The 21,221-nt window shown below is 36.9% G+C and overlaps 1 protein-coding gene across 1 annotated transcript in view; it reads right to left on the reverse strand.

Annotated features, from left to right (window-relative positions):
* The window catches only part of rimbp2b (RIMS binding protein 2b), a gene marked incomplete at its 5' end in the record, with an annotated part of 90,596 nt that overhangs the window by 48,205 nt on the left and 21,170 nt on the right, over positions 1-21,221 (reverse strand). The window contains 1 exon segment of the mRNA XM_079467250.1: positions 3,434-3,517. Within this exon segment, the coding sequence (XP_079323376.1) occupies positions 3,434-3,517 (84 nt within the window).

Here is a 21,221-nt window from a genome sequence, read left to right on the forward strand (position 1 = left end):
ACCACTGAGGAATACATAGATAAAATGAAGTTGAGGGGCGTGTTGATCAGCTTCTGTTACTCATAACACAAGATACTTATATCCCTGACTGATTACCTTACAGCTCTGGCAACTCTACCTTCATTTCTAGTATAGTGTATTCCATATTAAAACACGTTGGTTGCAATTCACAACCTAACTGCTAGATGCCGCTAAATTTCATATACTGAACCTTTAAAACACTCTAATTTAAGATATGTGATTTGTGACCCTGGATCACAAAACCAGACTCAAGTAGCACAGGAATATTTGTAGCAAAAGCAAACAAAACATCGTATGGATCAAAACGATATATTTTTCATGTTAATTAAAGATCATGTTCCATAAAGATATTGTGTAAATTTCCCGCCATAAATAAATAAAAACATTCTTTTTGTGAGTAATGTGCTATGCTAAGGACTTCATTTGGACAACTTTAAAACTTTAAAAACACTACTTATCATGTACAGCGTGACACGTTGTGTTATGTGAACACTTGATTCATTCTATAAAAGGCCGCAAACCAGGAATCACATCTGAAATTCAGGGCATGACCCATTTAAAAGGTTTTTCTCAAGTCCCAGCAAGCTTCTCTCATGTGTTATGGAAGAAAAGTCTTCCCCGAATGCTGAGGTGAGATGAATAAAGAAAAGAAAGAACCTCTTTAAAATAGTTTCCCATGGCAGTCAAGGACGATTAGCTTCTGTACGGCATATCGCCACCAACCCTTACTCTCTCTCTCTCTCCTTCCACATTCACTCTTTTTCACTATCTTGCTCTTACATTTTTGTCCTTCTATCAGCTTTGTTTCCCCTGACAGCGCACCCTGAAGTCAGTGCTCTACGTCTGGAGTACGGGTACAGTGAGAGAGAGAGAGAGAGAGAGAGAGAGAGATGATGCCCTTGAGAGGGATGAGTATGTGTGTGTGTTCATGGTGTAGCAGCACAGCAGGCCATGTTGAAAACTAAAAGCCTTTCCAACATCTATGTGCCTCCAACGAGAAATCACCTCCATCAGCAACTGCGTTCCAGCAGAAATGGTCCACCTGGATCAAAATGTACTGTGCCAATCAAAATTCGGCATAATTATGATACAGAAGCACACAGATCTCATGGGAAGACCAGCAGAAGTGGGCCATGTCCCACAAGGTTAATGGTTTATTGCCCTGTACAATCCTACACCGCGCTCCAATGTTGTGGCTTCGAGCGATGCGTCGTAAGGTGACCTGTGCTCTGGTCACGGTTAAAGGAGCCGTATCATTAAAAACTCATTCACTGATGTTGCAAATACAAGAGTATAACATACACCATTGTACACAGTGCAAACCATTTATGGGAACCATTGACATTATAAATGAAGAAATCAGTGACATTATTAATATTAAATATAAAATAAAGTACCCATGGTTTTTACTGGAGCCCTGAAGTAAGCATTATTACTCATTTCAACCAGATTAGTCAATCCTATCGAGGTTAGCCAGTCACACCAGATGCAATTTACATAAAAAGTCTTAAAGGCACAGTAGCAAGTTCATGAAAAAAGTATTTAAGTAGAACTAAATAATGACAGTGTTTGTTTTTTCACGCTTTACTCTATGAGATAAAGCACACCAGTCATAAACCGCTCGCAACTTTCATTTTCTAAAAAAATGTCATTTATTATTTCTTTCGTCTTTACTGACTCTCAAATGATTCATTCAGCGATTCTTCTGTCTAATGCATTCTGTCTGTCAGCCTACTCTGATTGGTCAGATGGTCTAGTCTGCTGTGATTGGTCTAATGTAGTGTGGAAACGCAAATGGAACGTAGGCGGGCATTACAACGAGTGACGCAAATCCGACTCTGAACTGAAATAAGAACGACAGAGGACTCATTCCTTCACAACTCCTTACTGGTGGAACATTCTTCCTAACGCGGTCCAGTCAACCACATCTCTCACAACCTTCAAAAAACGACTTAAAACACACCTATTCTGTGAATACTTGACGAACAATTGAAAGAAAAAAACGTACACTAACCCTCTTCTCCCAACAGGTAGTTACTTTGTATTAGCACTTAATGTACTATTGCTCTTTTTTGAAATATCGCTTATTGCTCCCCGAACTCTTTGTAAGTCTCTTTGGATTAAAGCGTCTGTTAAATGACTAAATGTAAATGTAAACTTTGTTATTCGCTCACTTTCGGCTTTACAACTTGGCAGACTGCTTAGATTCACACACAGCAACATTACACACCACATGAACTGTACTTTTAAGGACATAATATTTATGTTATCTGCAGAAAACTGTTCCTGAACAGTTTCTGGACTTGGAAGGCTAGACCGTTTCATTTCAGTTCACTTCGTGGTCTTCGGGGCTGGGTACAGTCACAGCCTTCGAATTGGGACACAGCTACTACGTCTTAAAAATAGCTTTTTACTTCTGCTGTCTGGATTTAGGCTACAACGGTAACAAATGCATTAATTTGATAAGATATATTGTTAGACAAAAACTTGTAAACATCATAATCATAATCTTCTAAAAATCTATGGGAAAAATCTCTCTTTCGGTCGAGAGAACCCCTATGGCGCTAACTTCCGGGTTGGCCTACAAAAATACGTCATCTCTGCACCACTACATTGCTGACAATTATAATGGTGTATGTTGGAATACAAGTCAACTGCCATACACCGCAACATAAATGAAAAATTACTGAGGTGAAAAATACTAATCTGAATCACAATGAACAATAAAGGAAACAGTTACTAGATCTGCCGTAAACTGCATTACAAATAGCCAGCCATATTCATAGCAATAAGCTCAAATTCTTTTGCATCCTTACATATACAGTAATGGCCAGAAGTGTTGTCCAACTTTGGGAAATTTACTTCTTCACTGTATTTCACAATATATATATTACAGATACATTTTTAATGTTGCATGTATGTTTTATTGGTGTCAGGTTTGAGAAGAATTCAAAGAGGCTTGCCAAAAAGTTAACCACAACACATGTGAAGTTTATTGAGTCAAGGCCCAGGAGAATGACTACATAAATCACCACAAGAGAGAATCAACAAAAATTAATAGCAGATAAAACTGTGTTTGATGTACTTTTTGTATATTTTGTATATTGTATATTTTGTATATTCTTATGTACTGTAGTTTGTCTTTATGCCGAATAATTCTGTCCTATAAACATTTGAATGGTTTAGCATTTTGTTCATTATGCACCATAGAGTACATCTCATATTTTGATGGTTTAATCTAAACCATCAAACATATCCCCCTCCGGACATCAGTTTTGGCCACTACTTCTTCTAGATGAAGAATAAACCACAACTATAAATGCACAACAACCATCTTACAAACATCTCAGAAGATTCTTCATATTTCACCCAGCATGCATGACCCTCTCCGGAGACTTGTAAAGGCTCTCACCAGAGTTTGACATGACTGACTCTTTTTCTTCACCTCCTCCTCAAGAACTTCACACTCCTTTCTCTTCTTGCTGATCTCAGTTTCCTAAGGAAGAGAGAAAATAAATACTGTTAGGTGGATGGATGTAAGGATTCATTCTGCTATTTAGTACACTACCTTCAGAAAGCTTTATGCAGCATAACACACAAACACTCCGTGTGCACACGCCAGCATAGAAAATAGTATTCACACAGCTGCCGTGGACCCCATATAAATCACCTATAAATAAAAACAGTTCACCACCAATGAGATGCAAAAAATCTAAAAATCACAAAAAAAAACATACTTGGTACAAGAAAAAGTAAGCTAAGCACAATTTTGAGAAATGCACACGGTAATACAAATGTCTACAGGACAGTTAAAGTGATAGTTCGCCCCAAAATAAAAATTCCGTCATCGTTTACTCACCCTCTTGTCATTTCAAACATGTATGACTTTCTTTCTTCCGCAGAGCACAAAAAAAGATATTTAGAAACATTTGTTAACCGAACAACATCAAAACATATTAAAAACATAAACTGTTCTGCAGAAGAAACAAAGTAATGCATTTTGATATTACAAACGGGTGAGTAAAGGATGACAGAATTTTTATTTTGTGGTGAACTATCACTTTAAAGTCATCGGTTTGGGGTGGAGCTATCTGCTTTTCTGACCAATGGTAGATGGGGAAGCATGCATGAAACAAACCAAAAGCTATTTTTCCAATTGATGACGCAAGCGGTGCTGAAATGACACATTTTTACATTTACACAGGATGTCAGCATTGGTTTATCCAAACCTTAGCGTTACACACAAGACGGATGAAGTCTCCACTGCTGATGTCACTCTCTAATTACTGTATATCTCACTGTGATACACACAAACACACATCCGTAAGAGCGTAATATGGGTAATTTTTCAACGCTTTGTTTTACAACACTACCCTTTCAAAGGACACTGAACCTGCCAATGGCTTAATGACTTTCATTGGTCTCCAGGGAGGCAGGCTAACCGTGTGCCTGTACGTGGGATTGTACAGGTATGTGTGCGTGTTTTGTGCTACACATGGCCATCGCGTCCTTATAAAAATGTTTGAATCAGTCTAAACAGAAGTCAACCTGAGCTGGGAGTGAGAGTGTGTGAACATCCATGCAGGTATTAGTGAATGGCAACATCCATCCTGCTTAGTGACACCAGGGATGGAAGACATAAGATCCAATTCCAATAATAAATGAACATCTATGAGGATGGATGGATAAGAGAGATACTGAATATTCAACACTTAACGCTGATCGGCCATTTAACACGCATGTGCTGACTCTAGAAACAGAGTAGATGTTTCAAGCCTATTTAGTCATTTGTGAAATAAGCCTTTGTTTAGACGCAATTTAATTTGCATTACTGCTGGATAATACTTTTTACAGAACATCAATTCTGCTAAATATTTCCTGAAATGATGTTGAAATGATGCGTTCTGTACCAGAGAAGACACATGCATATTGTCTGGGTCCTTATTTTCTGCCTTTAAACCCATTTACATAATTTCAATTGATCCAACATATTAATCTTGGGATAATCTAATCAAATATCGTCATCGGATAACCCAACACGTTATTCGCATTCTTCCTGCATATCATACAGTCCTATTTACAGTACATTAAAATCAAAGACCTAATAATAAACAGTCAATAGAATAATTTAAGAATAACATTGTACTGCCAGTCTGGTATCACTAAAGACAAAAGCAGTCATTTCACAAATCTCGACACTTAAAGTACAATGACATACAATTTATGAAATATTGCAGCATATATTGTAAATAGTTTATCAATGTGGGTCATTATCTTTTACAAATGTTTGTGCCCTCATAATCGTTAGTAGACTATCCATTTTACATAACGTATGTTAGACGGCTTGGGCGGAGCATCCGCTAACTCCTCCCCTTTAACTGTAAATCTGCTGCCAGTTGCATTTCCGTTTTTATACATTGAATCGAATTTCAGAGAAACACGAAAGCCACGCCCACAATTTTTCTCATTAGAAATCCCATCAAAATACGGAAGTAAAACTGATCGCAACATCCGGTTAATTGGGACTTTAACTAACCTAAAAAGGTCCAAAACAGCTTTGATCTGCAAATTTGTCAGCATCAGGGAAGAAGAGAGGGTAAATAAAATAAATCACACAACTAAGGCCTGCCTGCTCACTGAAACAACAACATGGTGAATATTCCATGTATGGGGACCTTTGGTGTATGTAGATAGAATAGCTTATTCTAAGGTGATAAAACCATAACGCTTCATTATGCAAGGTCTTTATACACCTCTGAACACATAGTTATGTTTAATATATTCTGTCAATAAATACTCCAAAAAATGACACACTGTAAATTCCAACTAATTGTTTCAAAACTCAAATTCAATGCTTTTATTCAATACAATGTCAATAGAAGTCGATTTGGCATTTATTCATTATTATGGATTTTTTGTGTCCTGTATATTATATATTGTGGCCTATGTAATGTTTTTTCTGTGTTTTCTACAGTAACATAACACAACTTGGTATTGTGGGTCCGTAACATGCCAGAGAGTAATGGCTGTATCATACTGGAGTTTGGCATTGCTCTTGTTTGGTGGAGCATAGAGTTATGTAATATAGACTCGCAGCACAGATCTTAGGCGTGGCGGTATTTAATGGCTGCCGTTGAGCAGTGGGTTGTTTCCAACATGGCTCTAAGTGTTAGTATGAATATTTAACATTTTATCAGCAGTCATTTGTCTTCGAGCGTGGCGCTGATGTTCATTTAAAGGCCTCCAGCCTTGCGTTCAAGCTGGCTCGGGCTCCACGGTACATCGATACAGCACACGCTGAGATTAAATGGATGAAGGGAGAAACCTTTTCAACACAGCGATCTATCAGGCCTAATCAGCCTTTTATATAAGAGCTTCACTTTGATTTTGTATGCATGTCTTCTCATGCTGTGTAACACTGAATGCAAAGCTGTGCAGCCATCTGTAAACTGATACACCGGTACAGCTTTATATTTGAACCCTTATTAAGATGCATCACTGTTTTTGCATAACACTTTGACAGGGAAATTCAATGATAATGATTTAAAACCAGTTTATTTTAACGCTAAAAATCTTTATCTTGCAAGCCGGTAGACTACCACATTTTGTCAGATCGTGATGCATCATAGTTTAAAAATCATTTATTCACCCTCATGTTATTCAAAGACTAGTTTCTTCAGTGGAACACAAAAGAAGATATTTTGAGAAATGTCTCTGTGGTTATGTGTCCATACAACGGAAGTCAATGGGGGTCAATGTTGTTTGGTCACCAACATTCTACTAAATATCTTGTTTGGTGTTCTGCAGAAGAAAGTAAATAGGTTGGAAAAGACATGACGGAGAATAAATAAATGCAAAGATTTTCATTTTGGGGTTAACTATCTATTTTATATAAATGTATTAAGATACTGGAAATATTAATGCAAACACTGTATGATCTGAGTCTCATGGGTTCAGCAAACTACAGGAAGAAAAAAGTGTAAGGAAGAGAGAAATCTCACCGAAGGCAAGTCACAGTTAATCCCGGAAACACAGAATGGCAATAACTTGTTTTAAATACAGTACTAAGTACACAGTATTTCAACACATTAAGTGATTAAACAGGATTGCCGGTGGTTCGTAAAAAGGTGATGAAATAAACTGAAATAAAAGTCTTGTACAAAAATGCTTTATTTATGTGTATCAAAAACAAAGAAACCACAGGTAGAAACTGAGGCTTGGCTCCATTTATGATAAAAAAAACTTTGCTGTGGATTCTATAAACCGGTAACAAAATAAGGTTGCATTTACATGACCTAACAATGTACAACCAACACTACTTTTACAGCATTTAATCATTTTTTAATTTAACATTGTAACTGTATTGGCATTAACAAAGATAATTCACGACTATTAACAAAACCACCTTAACGTAAAGTGTAACATACATAAGTTATAAAATATTTTTCATGAAAAGAAGCCTAAACCTGTTTATAGAAACATGCATATGCCATATTTGTGACAATAATAAGGCAGGGACTTGACTCACGGCTAAGAAAAAGGTCACTGACACTGTACTACCACCTCATTTTAACGCCATTTTGCCTCTTAAATAAATGTATAACTCACTGAAAAGAACAAGACAAAACCAGTATTTCAGTTCAAAACATGTTTTTTAATATTTCAGTGATTGTTTAACGTCAACTGAACAGTTCTTCTTTCCTGCACAGATTCAGTTTCCTTTACATCAATAAAATATGGCACCTGCTCCATTTAAGGTCTGTGGCAACTTCATTAATACATCCAATACGCATTTAAACCCTTCTCTGACACACAAAGCTCAAACACGCTCTAGCACTGTCCCGAACACTTTCAAACTACACTTACAACTTTTTATGCACACCCAAAAAACGGATACACTCAAGTCTGCAGTTTTCAGAACCATAAAAAACATGTATCGTCCCTGTGAGGATCCAGACACTGTTCCCGATCGCTCATCATTGGAAAAGTCTGACTGAATTACATAAGGTCAGTGTGTGTGAGAGCTCGCTGCTCGAGGGTCGCTTTACCCCGCTAGACACACTGTGACTCATGTGAGGGAGAAAGACAAGCACCGCTGCGATGAAACGCATATTAAGAGCTGACCTACAAAAGGACAAGCAGAGAGATAACATAAAGGTATCGCTCTGTATGCACAAAGAAAGTAAGAACACACTACATAGACAAGAAGAGTTATGTGAGAAATAAAGAAAGAGAATTTAATTTCTAAGTGAAGCTTGCATACTCTTAGAGGAACAGTTCACCCAAAAATGAAAGTCATTTCATCATTTAATCACATTCATGTCATTTAAACCCTGTATGGACACAATACCACTGAGACATTACTCAAAATATATTTTGAGGAAACAAAGTCATATATAGATTTTGACATAATGGTTAATAAATGATGACAGAATGTTTATTTTTGCATGAACTATCCCTTTCATTCTGGCTACTGTTACAGCATTCTTGTCACAGGAAACAAAAATAAATCATATTTCTCTGCATTCTGGGAATTATTTGATCATACTTAGGCTTTATACAGACTTTTCTGTGTTATGCCCGGAATTACAATCTGTCTTTCTCGATAAAACTCTAGAGGTTACCATAACAACATACTAAGCCACTGGCAAATGCCTCAAATCCTATTTTGCACTAATTCTGTCTCATCTGTAAATCTGTTGGGTTTGGAAAGAATTATATTTCAATATACTATAACAAACCTGCTTCTTACACCATCACTGACAGAAGAGATGTGAGTCCTGCAAGGTGAATTCTCAATTTCCTGGTTGCGTATGAAATGTACAAAGAGCTCCTATCGAGAAGCATAATGCCACCAAGACTTCCCGTTTGAAAGCACCATGGATGTATCCTTCACTGCCTCAATTTTCCCACAATCCGGTGTAAGTAGATCGATGGGTGGTTGAATGAAAAATAAAGTCGTCTGATGAAGTTTTTTTCGTGTCCCACAAAATGTCTATGACTGTTACACCCCTCTCCTGACTATCTAAGCAGCATGACACAGTCTCTCTCTCTCTCTGATCCTGCGTCCTGATCTTAAATAGAAGACAGATGTTTCCCACAGGGAGATAAAATAGTCTTGATAAAACATGAACATGAATTTTGAAAGATGGCTGGTTAAAACGGGATAAACTTGGGTACATTGAATCAAATAAACCCAAAGGTAAATGGTGCAATGAAAAGTCCTTAAAGGAACAGTTCACCCAAAAATGAAAATTCTGTCATCATTTACTCACCCCTGAGTCGTTCCAAATCTGTATACATCTCTTTGTTCTGATGCACACAGAGAGAAATATTTGTTAGAATGCTTGTAACCAAACACTTCTTGACCTCCATTGACTACCATAGTTGGAAAAATGACAATGGGAGTCAAAAGTGCCCCTGAACTGTTTGAGGGTGAGCAAATGAAGAATTTTCATTTTGGGGTGAACTGTTCCTTTCAGGCAATATTCATTTCCTATCATTTGTCTTTGCATTACAATCACTAAATGTGTTCAAATGTAATACATACCTACATAAACAGCCGAGTAGATTTTACAAAAGACCACAAGCGACAATATTGCTTCTCTAACAAACACATCAGGCTTTAGCTCTAGGATTAGGTTTCCAGTAACACGTATACTGTAAAAGAGAGAGCAGGATGAGATTTGAGCATGTTAGTGACTCAGAAAGCAAAGCACAGGGGCTTGAGCTTTGCTTTGAGCTTAACAGAGGAACACAAAGACAGACCCGAGCAATTAAGGTAATGTAGTGGAACATACACACAGCACATCACAAGTGAAATTACAAACACAGTCTCTCTCGCCCACCGCGCGCGCATACACAGCGAGTAGAATAAGTGCTGAGGAGGCACCCCTGCAGAGACCGAGTGGATAACAAATTGCTTTATTTTCTGGTCTGCACACAGATTGGACTGCAGGCACTGCACAGTTCAAAACCGCCTTCTCCGCGCTTACAACTAACCACACACACATGACCTCCTCCTTCTCCACTACTTATGTGTCATTTTTATTTAAAAGAATAGATTTGTTTTATCAGTTTGTGGGTGGTAACAATAGATTTAATGCAGAAAACAAGAGCTGCTAATATAAATTAGCATATTTCTACTACAAGACCAAGAAGGTGGAAATCCTGTGAATCCTACAAAGATTGACAATTATTAGAAGACACCTCGACGCCAAACCGTCACTGGCGCGAAAGCAAATCGTGTTATAGTATACTAATGGGATAATATTAAATAATTTTATGAATTAAAGATCCAGTGTCATTTTTTGGAGGATCGAAATGCAATGTAATATACCTACTATGCCTTCAAGAGGTGTATAAAGACCTTAAAAAATATGTATTTTGCTGAGGCTCCGGCGTAAGTCATGTCCTGTGAGCAGTGATGGCCACTCGAGAATCAAGTTTCTGCCATGCTTTCAGTCAGAAGTGACAGTCACCGGACGAGAATCAGGACCCTTTTTAGCAGGTTGTTCTCTCAAAGGAATCAAGATCCTAATGTGGCATGTCATTCCAATCCAGCTGAGAGCTGTATGAGGTGAAGGGGTGGGTCCTGAATTAGGACAGGAACTTGGTCTTCTTTAGCATCAATCACTCTTGAGACTGCAAATCTGGGTATGACTGCATTTTTTGGGACGCAAACATTTAGTAGCACTGTTACAACGATATAAAAAATGTAGTGTTTGCGCGTGCACAATGTTATTGTTTTGTGAAAGGTTGTCTTAGCGTTGTTAAATGGTTGCTTGGGAGTTCTGGAGGGTTGATAGAAATTTGTTTGTTAATAAAATGGTACTTTTTAGGTTGTGGACCACTACAGATTTCGGACCCCTTGGTGAAGATTTATGCAACTGCATATAAGCTTTACATAAGGGAACGATGAATATACAATATATAAAAAATCATTTTGCAAAAAATAGTCTCAGACACTTTACTTTTGTGAAGAACTGCAAAGCTGCGAGTGCATTAGCATTCTTGAAAATACACACAAAAAAAAACATTGGCTCTCAGCTTGGTTACTGTTGTCACGCTCACTGAGCCTTATCGGAGGACGAGACAGGAATGTCAGAGCATCCGATGTCTAGAGAATTCATAAACAAAGTAAACACATCAGATAACCCGCCACAGATCTGACATCTCACTCAGACCTCAGACGAATATCACATTAATAAAAAAGAATTCTCTTAAAAAAAAGCTGAAATATGAAATACAGAGCAATAGATTTAAGTAAGAGGAAAGTAAGATTAAGAAGGAAATAAAGAATGAAGACTGACAAACTTAACCTTGAAGAGAATATGTCGTTTTACAAGATAATCATATTTGGTGATTTATCGTTTAAACAATACCACGACAGCAAACAGGCCACAAATGGACAAGATGCACTCACTGCCTCCATCCTAGCAGCTGAATATGCCCAGTGTTTGCCACTAACAACTAAATATAGCGTCCGTCTGAAATAGCAGCTTTCAGCATCAGCGTGATGCTGATTGGATAGACAGTCATGATGACAGCAGAGGAATTTCATCTGAGGTCTGCACTACAACATTATATAGAAAAAACATGGCATGTGATTTCTATGTTCACGTGTATCATTCATGAATATGTATTTTAAAGACTCAAATGAAATAAACCAGTGTAAAACTGTGAGCATATAGGGCCGGAGGAAATATCAAAATCATCGAAATATTGCAAAATGCTTGTCGCAATGGTTTGCAATAAATGAATGATTGTAATACTTCAAAAAGTTTAAGGTCAATGTAGATAGCATAGAGTCCGGTGAGACAGAGGCAGTGATACTTTCTATTCCCAGAAATAATGTCAAATTAATTTTCTGATTTTAAATATATTTGATTAAAATTTAAATGATTTTACAAACTAAATGCTTAATGGTAGCCTACTTGCTATTGCTGTTAGTTAAACCAAAACCGCGAGCTAAAGAACACTTTAAAATCATTTATGTAGCTTAGTAAACATCACAAAATTGAACAGTTATATTAGCCTTATAAAATCTTTTAAAATCATTTAACTTAGCATATAAAAAAATTATACAAAATCCAACAGTTAATATCTCTAAAATTTACATATATAATTATTTAAGTTTATTTAATGAAAAAGTATTTAATTTTCAAATTCAATTTTTAATATACACTTGTTAAATTGGTTAATTTCTCATTTATTTACACAATTTAAACGTATATTTCATTGATTTCACAGCTTTAAAATAAGGCTGAAAACCTCATCTATAAAACCACATTCAAAACCCATCTATACATCAAGCTGCTCAAAATGAATTTATGAATATGGGGGATCTAATACACCACTGTCTTGTAGAAAGAAAAGGCTGTTAGATGCTAAAAGCACAAACTTTAAAAGAACATTCCTGCTCAGAAATAATGAACGAACAGAAAACCACCACCACAAGCAAGAAAAGAGAAAGACGAGTTTGTTTTGAAGCACACACATTGTCAGACTGCAATGCCTCAGTCAGCACTCAGTCAACTACCCAAAGCAGCCATTTGTCTCTGATGGAGGGAGGAGAGAAAAAGAGGAAAGGGTGAGAAAAAGCAGCTTTTAAGAAGGATCAGTCGCTTCGCATCCTCAAACAGAATGCCAAGCATGCATCTCCCCCCATGCACACAAAACCACATAAACACTCTACACTTCTGCTGACTGTAAGCCATACGAGCACACACACAAACAAATGACACACAAGAGCTTTCACACCAATCTTGAATCTGATCACATAATTTAATAGTATTATGATGACAAGCAGATCTAGCCCATTATGAATACATTACAGAGGCGTCAAGGGGCTCTGAGCCTGGCTGCCACTGACATTTCACAGCACAAATGCTTCTGCTTATGAAACAGGCTAACAGAAGGAACAACATATGCTCACTTGACGTTCAATCTCTCCACTGTTTGCGTGCTTATACGTTTTGAACTTCTCAAAATGCATCTACAGTAAGAGATGTTGTGTTGGTACACCCCTCATTTACTGTACGTCCGTCATCATCCCTCAATGTTGGAATTCACTTTGTTAGATCTGATGAATATGTGAGACATGCTTGCGTGAATCGTAAAAGCGTGAATGTTATTATATGACATTACATTATCCGTTTTATATCAAATAATCAATAGATCTGTCACTGAAAAGTAAAACTGAATTAAGACTAAATTTACATTAAGAAAGGTTTTACGAGGGCTAAACACAGAAAACTGAAAGCATTAAAAAACTAAATATATTGAGCATATCACTGTGCTTCTGATACGTATCGTAAAGCAACAGGGATTGTTTTATGTCGACTCTGTTTAATCCTATCGGTTGAGCTGCCAGCATGACCTGTACATGTTGGCAGCTCAACCGATAGGATTAAACAGAGTCGACATAACACAATCCCCATTGCTTTACGGTATGTATCAGAACTTGTTTGAATAGCGATATACTATATGGATATTTTATTATACCCCTTTTAAAGTCCCCCTGTAGTTGATACTTTTGTCGCTTTAAACTTATCTTTAAACATTAATATAGAATATGTAAAAAAACTTCATGCCCTAAAATAAAATAAAAATGTTTTTTCAATCACGTCAGCTCGGACCATGTTCATGTATATCGATGCGACATTTGACAGTTCTGATAATGAGATTTATTATTTATTTATATTTATCTTCTTGCTATATCATATGTATACAGTAGGAAGATAGACAACATTAAAATGAAGTATGAATATATGAACAAACAATGAGAGTACATGTATATGACTGGCGTTATAAACTGGTGTTCATGGGGTCAGTTTCGCTCGTCACTCTCTATTAGTTCCCCATTTATAGTGTGTTGCGACTCTCTGTCTTTAGGTTTGTTTATTCTCCGTTTGTCTTTGCACTGCGAGTCTCTGGTGACTCCACGCGCATCTCCCAAAACGGGGATTTCATCATCGCGCATTTCTCGCCCTGAAGGTGATCTTTACTAAAACCATTAGCAATCTAACTTCTGAAATACGTGATCCCTGCACGAGCACTGCGGGTGTGAGAAGCGCCGGACCGGACTGGAGCGAATCACGAAACTTCAGACAAAAAAGCACTTCTGAAAGACAGAGACATTTTAGACAGACTTGATCACAACAGATCTCTCTCGCATCAGTCCATGAGTCATCTAAGAAGTTTATACAGAACAGACAACCTGGAGTCTCATTCATCCAGCACAAAGCAGGTTAAAGCTCTTACTCATTGTCAAATCTGCAGTTCATTTATCATCCAGCTGTCATAAAGTGAACTCATTCTGGGTTAAATACCTTTATGTGGCACTAAAATATCATGTGGCAGCTTTGTTGGCTAATCACATAATAAAGATTTACGTTATATGAAAGGCAGCCCAGCATTCCGAACTCTTTTCCCAGAATGCATTTATACTCCGCCGGCTAGCGCAAATTGGTCAGCCAAAGAGACGGTTGTAACCTTCTGGGTAGAGGGAGTTATTTGAGAGATCACGTCCAGCCAATGGAACAGGCTTGTTTTGACTCACTGGGCTAAGAATAGATGAATCTCAGAGACAAAGCGCGCTACTGTAAGTTGGGAGGGGTTGAGGGATGAAAGGCCAGTGGAAAATTGTATTACTCAAGTTGATCAGAGTTTAATGGAGTTCTTAGTTATGCTTTATTGAGATACCAATTTTGACTCTTAAAAATATGTCTCCAATGAGACAATTGTTGACCTATACAGTAGGTAAGAATATACAACTACAGTATAGACCACTTTGGAAGACGTAAAAAAATCTAGTCCAGAAGAACTCAATGATTCATTTGTTTAACACTACACAAACGTTTGAACAGAATAAATATTTTTAATAGATTTTAAAGATTTTATTATAAAGTCGCAGAAACAAATAACGAGACCATTGAAAATGTTCATTTAATCAAAATTTCTAGATGAATTGTGGCCATTCCAGTCCAGTGTCTCTATAATTTGAACAAAATCAAACCTCAGGAGTGACAAAGTCACCCAACAGCAATGTGAAAGACTGACAGCATGACAAGACCCATGGAAACTGTGATTATAAACGAGATGATCACATACCAAATTTTTTTATATTACGGTTGAATTACTCAAAAGGGAATATGAACATGAATTTATGAACTGTCTCTGCAACATCTGAGGTATGAAAAATACAGAGCGTTTTTCTGTTCCTTTGATCTGTTTTTCCAGTTTTCATTTTGTGAAAATTATAATAAAGAAATTTGGGAAAATTATTATTTATAGTTCACAGAATGTAACCAAAATTATAATTTTACCTTAACACATACCTATAAACAGTATATTTTTAAATCAGAAAATTATATTTTGAAACTATATTTTTTCCTCAGCTGTATATGTAATATTAAGAAAAATAATACAATTTAAATTAAACCAAAGGTGCTCCAACATTTCATTTATTTAAGTAATATCAAGCCACTGACAACATAAAGAATTGATATTCATGAACCTGCTTAAGTATTTGTTAAAAAAATGTATTTCCTACTACTTCTATTATTATTATTAGTTTACCTGAATATGACAATTATTTTATAATGTACCCTTCCTAATGACATCACAGATATTTTTAGCTTATATAGGAAAAGTGAAATGGCATAAGGTAAGTATATCATGAGAATATTTTCATTAGAGTTACTAAACTTATTACACTATATTGGATCTGGTAGAATATGGATGGGTTTGATTCCCAGGAAAAACGCATTGATAAAATGAATAACTTGAATGCTTTTTCAAATGCAGAAATGTAAATGTTCATATCAATAGCAATTACAGACTACAACCAACGTTGCCAACATGAAACACTGCAGACTGCAGAACAACTGCACCCTACTGTGATGAAACCCAACCGCATCCATCTCTGAAGCCTGATCTTGTTTGAAATCACACATCACTCACTCTATGCTCACATTCAGTCAGCGCGTCAGGCCCTGGAGAGCGGGTGCCTATCTAGTTTACAGTGTTTGGATGTGGCTCGCTTACGAACGAGAAGTGATTGAATGTGAAGGGGATGTTCAAGTCGAAATGTTATGTAATGCGCAAAACGTTCACTTTGCATTACCAACTGGCCTTGGTGCTTTTGACACACATATAGCATACACACACATTGCATATGTCTTCAAGCGCATGTGCACAACAGAATTTACAGGGTTGTGGATTCAGAGACGCGTGATTAAATGTCAAAGCTAATGTTTAATTTGTACAACATGTATAAATATAGAAAAACAGGTAGAAGAACACACATATAAATGTCAGGCAGGAATTTCTCATGTGAGAAAACCTAAGGCTATGCTGACTCCAGTTATGAGTGTGAATGCATTAAAAAGTTAGTGTGTGTGTATGTGTGTGTGACCAAGCATGCACTGTGTTTCTCACTCCATCATTGCAATGTCTTCCTCTCTCCCCCTTTCTCTCATTCCCTCTCACCCAATCTCTCTTCCTATATCTGCAGGGTTTGTGTGTCTGTGTGCATGTGTGTGCGCCTGAATGAGTCATCACTGGTGCAGAAGATCCTCTGCATTCTTAAAGTTTGCCAGAATCACAGTCTCGTACAGTCAATGCAGAAGGAGATACCAAAATTCAACACACACATGCATGTTTACTTATCTATCAAATGAGCACTTTTCATAGACTTCTATCGTTTTTAAACACAGCTAGTTATGAACCCCATAACCTAACACTAACTCAACCTTCTGCATTTTTACAATTTTGGAAAAGCTCAGTTTACTATATTTCAAGCGTTTTTTTACATATGTGGATGTCCTATAGAGAGGTCATAAAAACACACTTACTGTACAAAAAAGTACAAAAGTAACACAAAGCACTCATATCTCAACCACACACGCATACAATGATCTCAAAGGCTCAAATATCTCGAGGGCGGCTGTGCTAATGAAAAAGTTTGATTTAGTAAGAAGAAAGCATGTTAAAACAAAAGACCCACATAAACAAACAGGCACCAGCGACATCAACTCTAGAAATAAGCAGCTGTAGGACGACCGGGCACATACGTCAACATCTTAAGACTATTATTAATGTGAAACCTCTGAATCAGCCATACAAATGAACAGACTGTTTGTAAATAGGCTGTTGTTTGAAATGCCAATGTTGTCTTTCATTTTTATCTCAGGTTTTTTTTAATTGCAGTTCACCCAAAAATTACAATTATGTCATCATTTCCTCACCCTCAAGTACAAACCTGTGTATACTTTCTGTTGCTCTGCCGAACACAAGAAAGATATTTGGAAAAATGTTTTTAACCAAATAGTTGGGTTACTATTGACTTCAATAGTAGGGAAAAAACTACTGTAGTGGTGCCCCAGAACAGTTGAATTTGTTCACATTCTTTGTGTTCAACAGAACAACACATTTTTACAGTTTTGGGACAACTTAAGGGTGAGTAAATAATTTAATATAATTTTTTAGGGGGAACTATCCCTTCTGAATGTGTCCTCAGGAGAAATAAACAAATCCACAGGCTTTCATTTTACCCATAAACAGACGTTAAAGATGTTTAACTCACGACCAAATCATTATCATTTACAACATTTACAAGATTTAACTAAACATCTATCAAGGGGAAACAAACTTCCTTTCCTTTACTCTCTCTTAGTCTAAACTGCCTTTGTTTCTGCCTGATCAAAGCCTATTACGCAAGATCACAATCAAAGATCTCAGCGGGGAACCCCTCAAAACCTAATTCTAGAGAGTGCAAACCGATGATTCGACTGCACGAGGATCTGGAGAGGGTGAGATATAGAATCTCATCCATCCACGTGAGATTTCTGTTGCGTCTTTCAGTGAAATGCTAGGAGAGATTAACAGAGGAAAAGAGATAAAAGACGGAGGAGAAAGAAATAGACTCTGCCGTGGGTGGGAACATCAGAGATGATCAGACTTTCCGCAGCCTGGAGCTGATCCGGTTACACTAAGGTTCCTTCTCTATTAACCAATATGAGCTCACAAGTAATGCGAGTTCCCGTTTCACACGCTACAGGGGACAAAGTCTTTACCAAACACTTATTACACTTCTAAATGAGAACACATGTGAATTTGCCTATACACTACATGGGGATATAGTAGTATAATAAAGGGACTGTTCACCCAAAAAGGAAAATTCTCTCATCATTCGCTCCCCCTCTAGTCATTTCAAACTTGTATGACTTTCTTTCTTCTGCAGAACACAGAAAAATATATTTTGAAGAACGATGGCAATCAAACAACACTGGTTTCCATTGACCACCATTGTATGGACACAAAACATTCTCAAAATATCTTCCTTTGTGTTCCACATGAAAGAGTCACATACAGGTTTTAAACAACATGAGGATGCATAAATGATGACAGGCAATTTTTGGGTGAATTATCCCTTTAATAGTTAATAGTTTTTAATGCCAGTTCAAGTGCATCCTCAAAGCACCAAAAATGTAAACAAATTCAAAGAAATGTATAAATACTAACTTTAAAATGCAAAACTGTAATGGAAACTTGTCACAGAAGAAGTATGCACGTCTTTACATACATATACACATGTATATACCAAATACATCGATTCATGCATTAATAAACATACTCAAAGTGCTTCAAGTGCATAAATGGTTTTCCAAATGTAACTGAATGTAATGAATCACATAACACAAATGTTCATCCTACATTATAGCTATTAGAGTCTGAAGACTCTTTTCTCTTACCTTCTCCCATGCACACACCGAGCAGTACTGGAGGCTTATGTCTCTCATCGTGTTCTCCGCTTTCCACCGACTACAACCATCCTGCACACGCACACACTCCAATAATACCAGTACTCATCTCGCAAACACTCAGAATGACTGCTTTCTCTCCCAACAGACACATCTGAACACGCAAGAACTTTCCAGAAGCCTGGATGATGGCCATTGGTGGAGCAGTAGAGCGCTGTCACTGTAACTCAATACAGCAACTGTGTGTACTGATCCCATACCTGTTGATTGAGTTACAGGGGAGGTTTAAGCCATCCAACTTCATATTAACCTTTAGCACAGACACACTAATGGATATGCCCACAGACTGCTTGATTCAAAGCACACAACACACACATATACTGTACGTATACACTTAGAAAAATTGAATAATCTCTTAGTAATGGAGACAAATGTTTCTATGAGGTCCGTGAGTGATAGCTGGTATATACTGTAGAAAGTGTATCAGGAAATAAACACATTTAAAGGGATTGTTGACCCAAAAATGATCCTTTCATGATTTACTCTCATGTCATTCCAAACTAGCATGGCTTTCTTTCTATGGAATGACACAAAAGAAGATATTTTGAAGAATGCTGGTATCCAAACAACACCGATCCCATTGACTTCCATTGTGTGGACACAAACCACTGTCACATTTCTCAAAATATCTTCTTTTGTTTTCCACAGACGAAAGAGTCACATACAGATTTGAAGTGAACAAATGTTTATTTTTGGGTGATCTATCCCTTTAAAATGAAATACGTGCACTATACAGTTTTTATTCAATTAAACTGAATGAAAATGTCCATCCATCCACACAGTTTGTAGCTGACTAGCAAGCAGCACATTACAGTTTGAGACTATGATGAACTGAAATTAAAGCTCTTTAGAGAATACGTCTCAGTTACAGAATTCTTCAGCACCACACAGCACAAACATATCAGTTGATGATTTATGCAAATTATTTATTTATCATCGCCAGTCAGCTCTTTGATGAACCTTTAATGAAGTGTTGACAAACTGGTTCTTTGGCAAAGGAAAGACACAGTCTGAGGGAATGAAGCCCACTCAGTACACTGCTCTCTCGCTCACTCTCGTTCTCTTTTAAGGAGTTGTCCATGGTGCTGAAACAAGCACACACTGGACTGAGACACTATTTATTTCACATACTCGCTCACTAATCCAACCTTTTCCCTTGTTTTGACAATGCCATTGAGGATCGCAAAAAGCCTATGTTCCATTCTCATAGTTCGAATATTTTTGTTCCTACAGAGCTATGTTAGGATCAGAATGCACGTTATTATTGCCAAGATCACAATACTTATGAAGAGATGGACTGCTTAACATGCATAGTGGCCACCCATATCTTGTTTACTTGCTGGTACAGAGAGTCTCAAACAAAACACTTGAATGAGAATAAGAGTCTTGTTGAAATCTATTGCAAACGTTCTGAAAGTGGCCAATCCGAACCAGCCAAAATTGGATGGTATGATTTCAGCCTGCTTTAACCGTTTTGTTTATGAATACAATATACATTAACGACCAAAGGTTGTAGAACTATTCACTAAAAGGTTTATCATTATCTTAAAATGTTTTTGATCTGAAAGCTTACAAAATTGTGGACAAAAATATAGTTGCGAAAACATACCGTTTTTATTACAAAATTAAACGTTTTTAATAATATTTTTTATAAAATTGTTATTTAAGTGGATGACTTTAACTGAATAATGAGGAAAGAGCAGCCAATAACACTAGTCCAGAAGCACTTCCGGTTTTCTTTTTTAATCTCGCATATAATTAAATATAAGATAATCGTTTATCATTTTGATTCGTTTATAAATTAAGTGTTGGTTACATTTTGTTTAAACGTTTGAACAGTATAAAAAACTGAAACAGGAAGATCTTTTGGACCAGAGTTTGCTATATCTTGGTCTATAGTTGGCAACTTCTTCAGTATTATTTGTGACCCTGGACCATAAAACCACTCATAAGGAGTAAATTGAGATTTAGGCATCATCTGAAAGCTGGATAAATAAGCTTTTCATTGATGTATGCTTTGTTAGGATAGGCAGAGATATGTCTATTTGAAAATCTGAAGATTTGTTTAAAAGCTCTCAATTGGCTTGACATTGTGCAGAGTAGATGAACGTGAAAGAGGAAATTCAAAGCTTTACATAGATACCAAACTTGAGTGGGTAAAGAGTGGGCTGCAGCATTTTTATACATCTCAGAATGTGACCGCAAGAAGCTGGTTGATTGAATGAACAGAGAACATTTATCCACAGGGCCTGTGAAGCTGAGACCAGCATAGTTTATACACACACTACATTTACTACCTGAACAAAAAACTATTTCAATCTGAACATCATCCAATGTGACTGCCTTTAATAACTCTCCTGGCATTCATTTAGG

This window comes from Barbatula barbatula (assembly GCF_947034865.1).
Source record: "Barbatula barbatula genome assembly, chromosome: 11".
Classification (NCBI taxonomy): domain Eukaryota; kingdom Metazoa; phylum Chordata; class Actinopteri; order Cypriniformes; family Nemacheilidae; genus Barbatula; species Barbatula barbatula.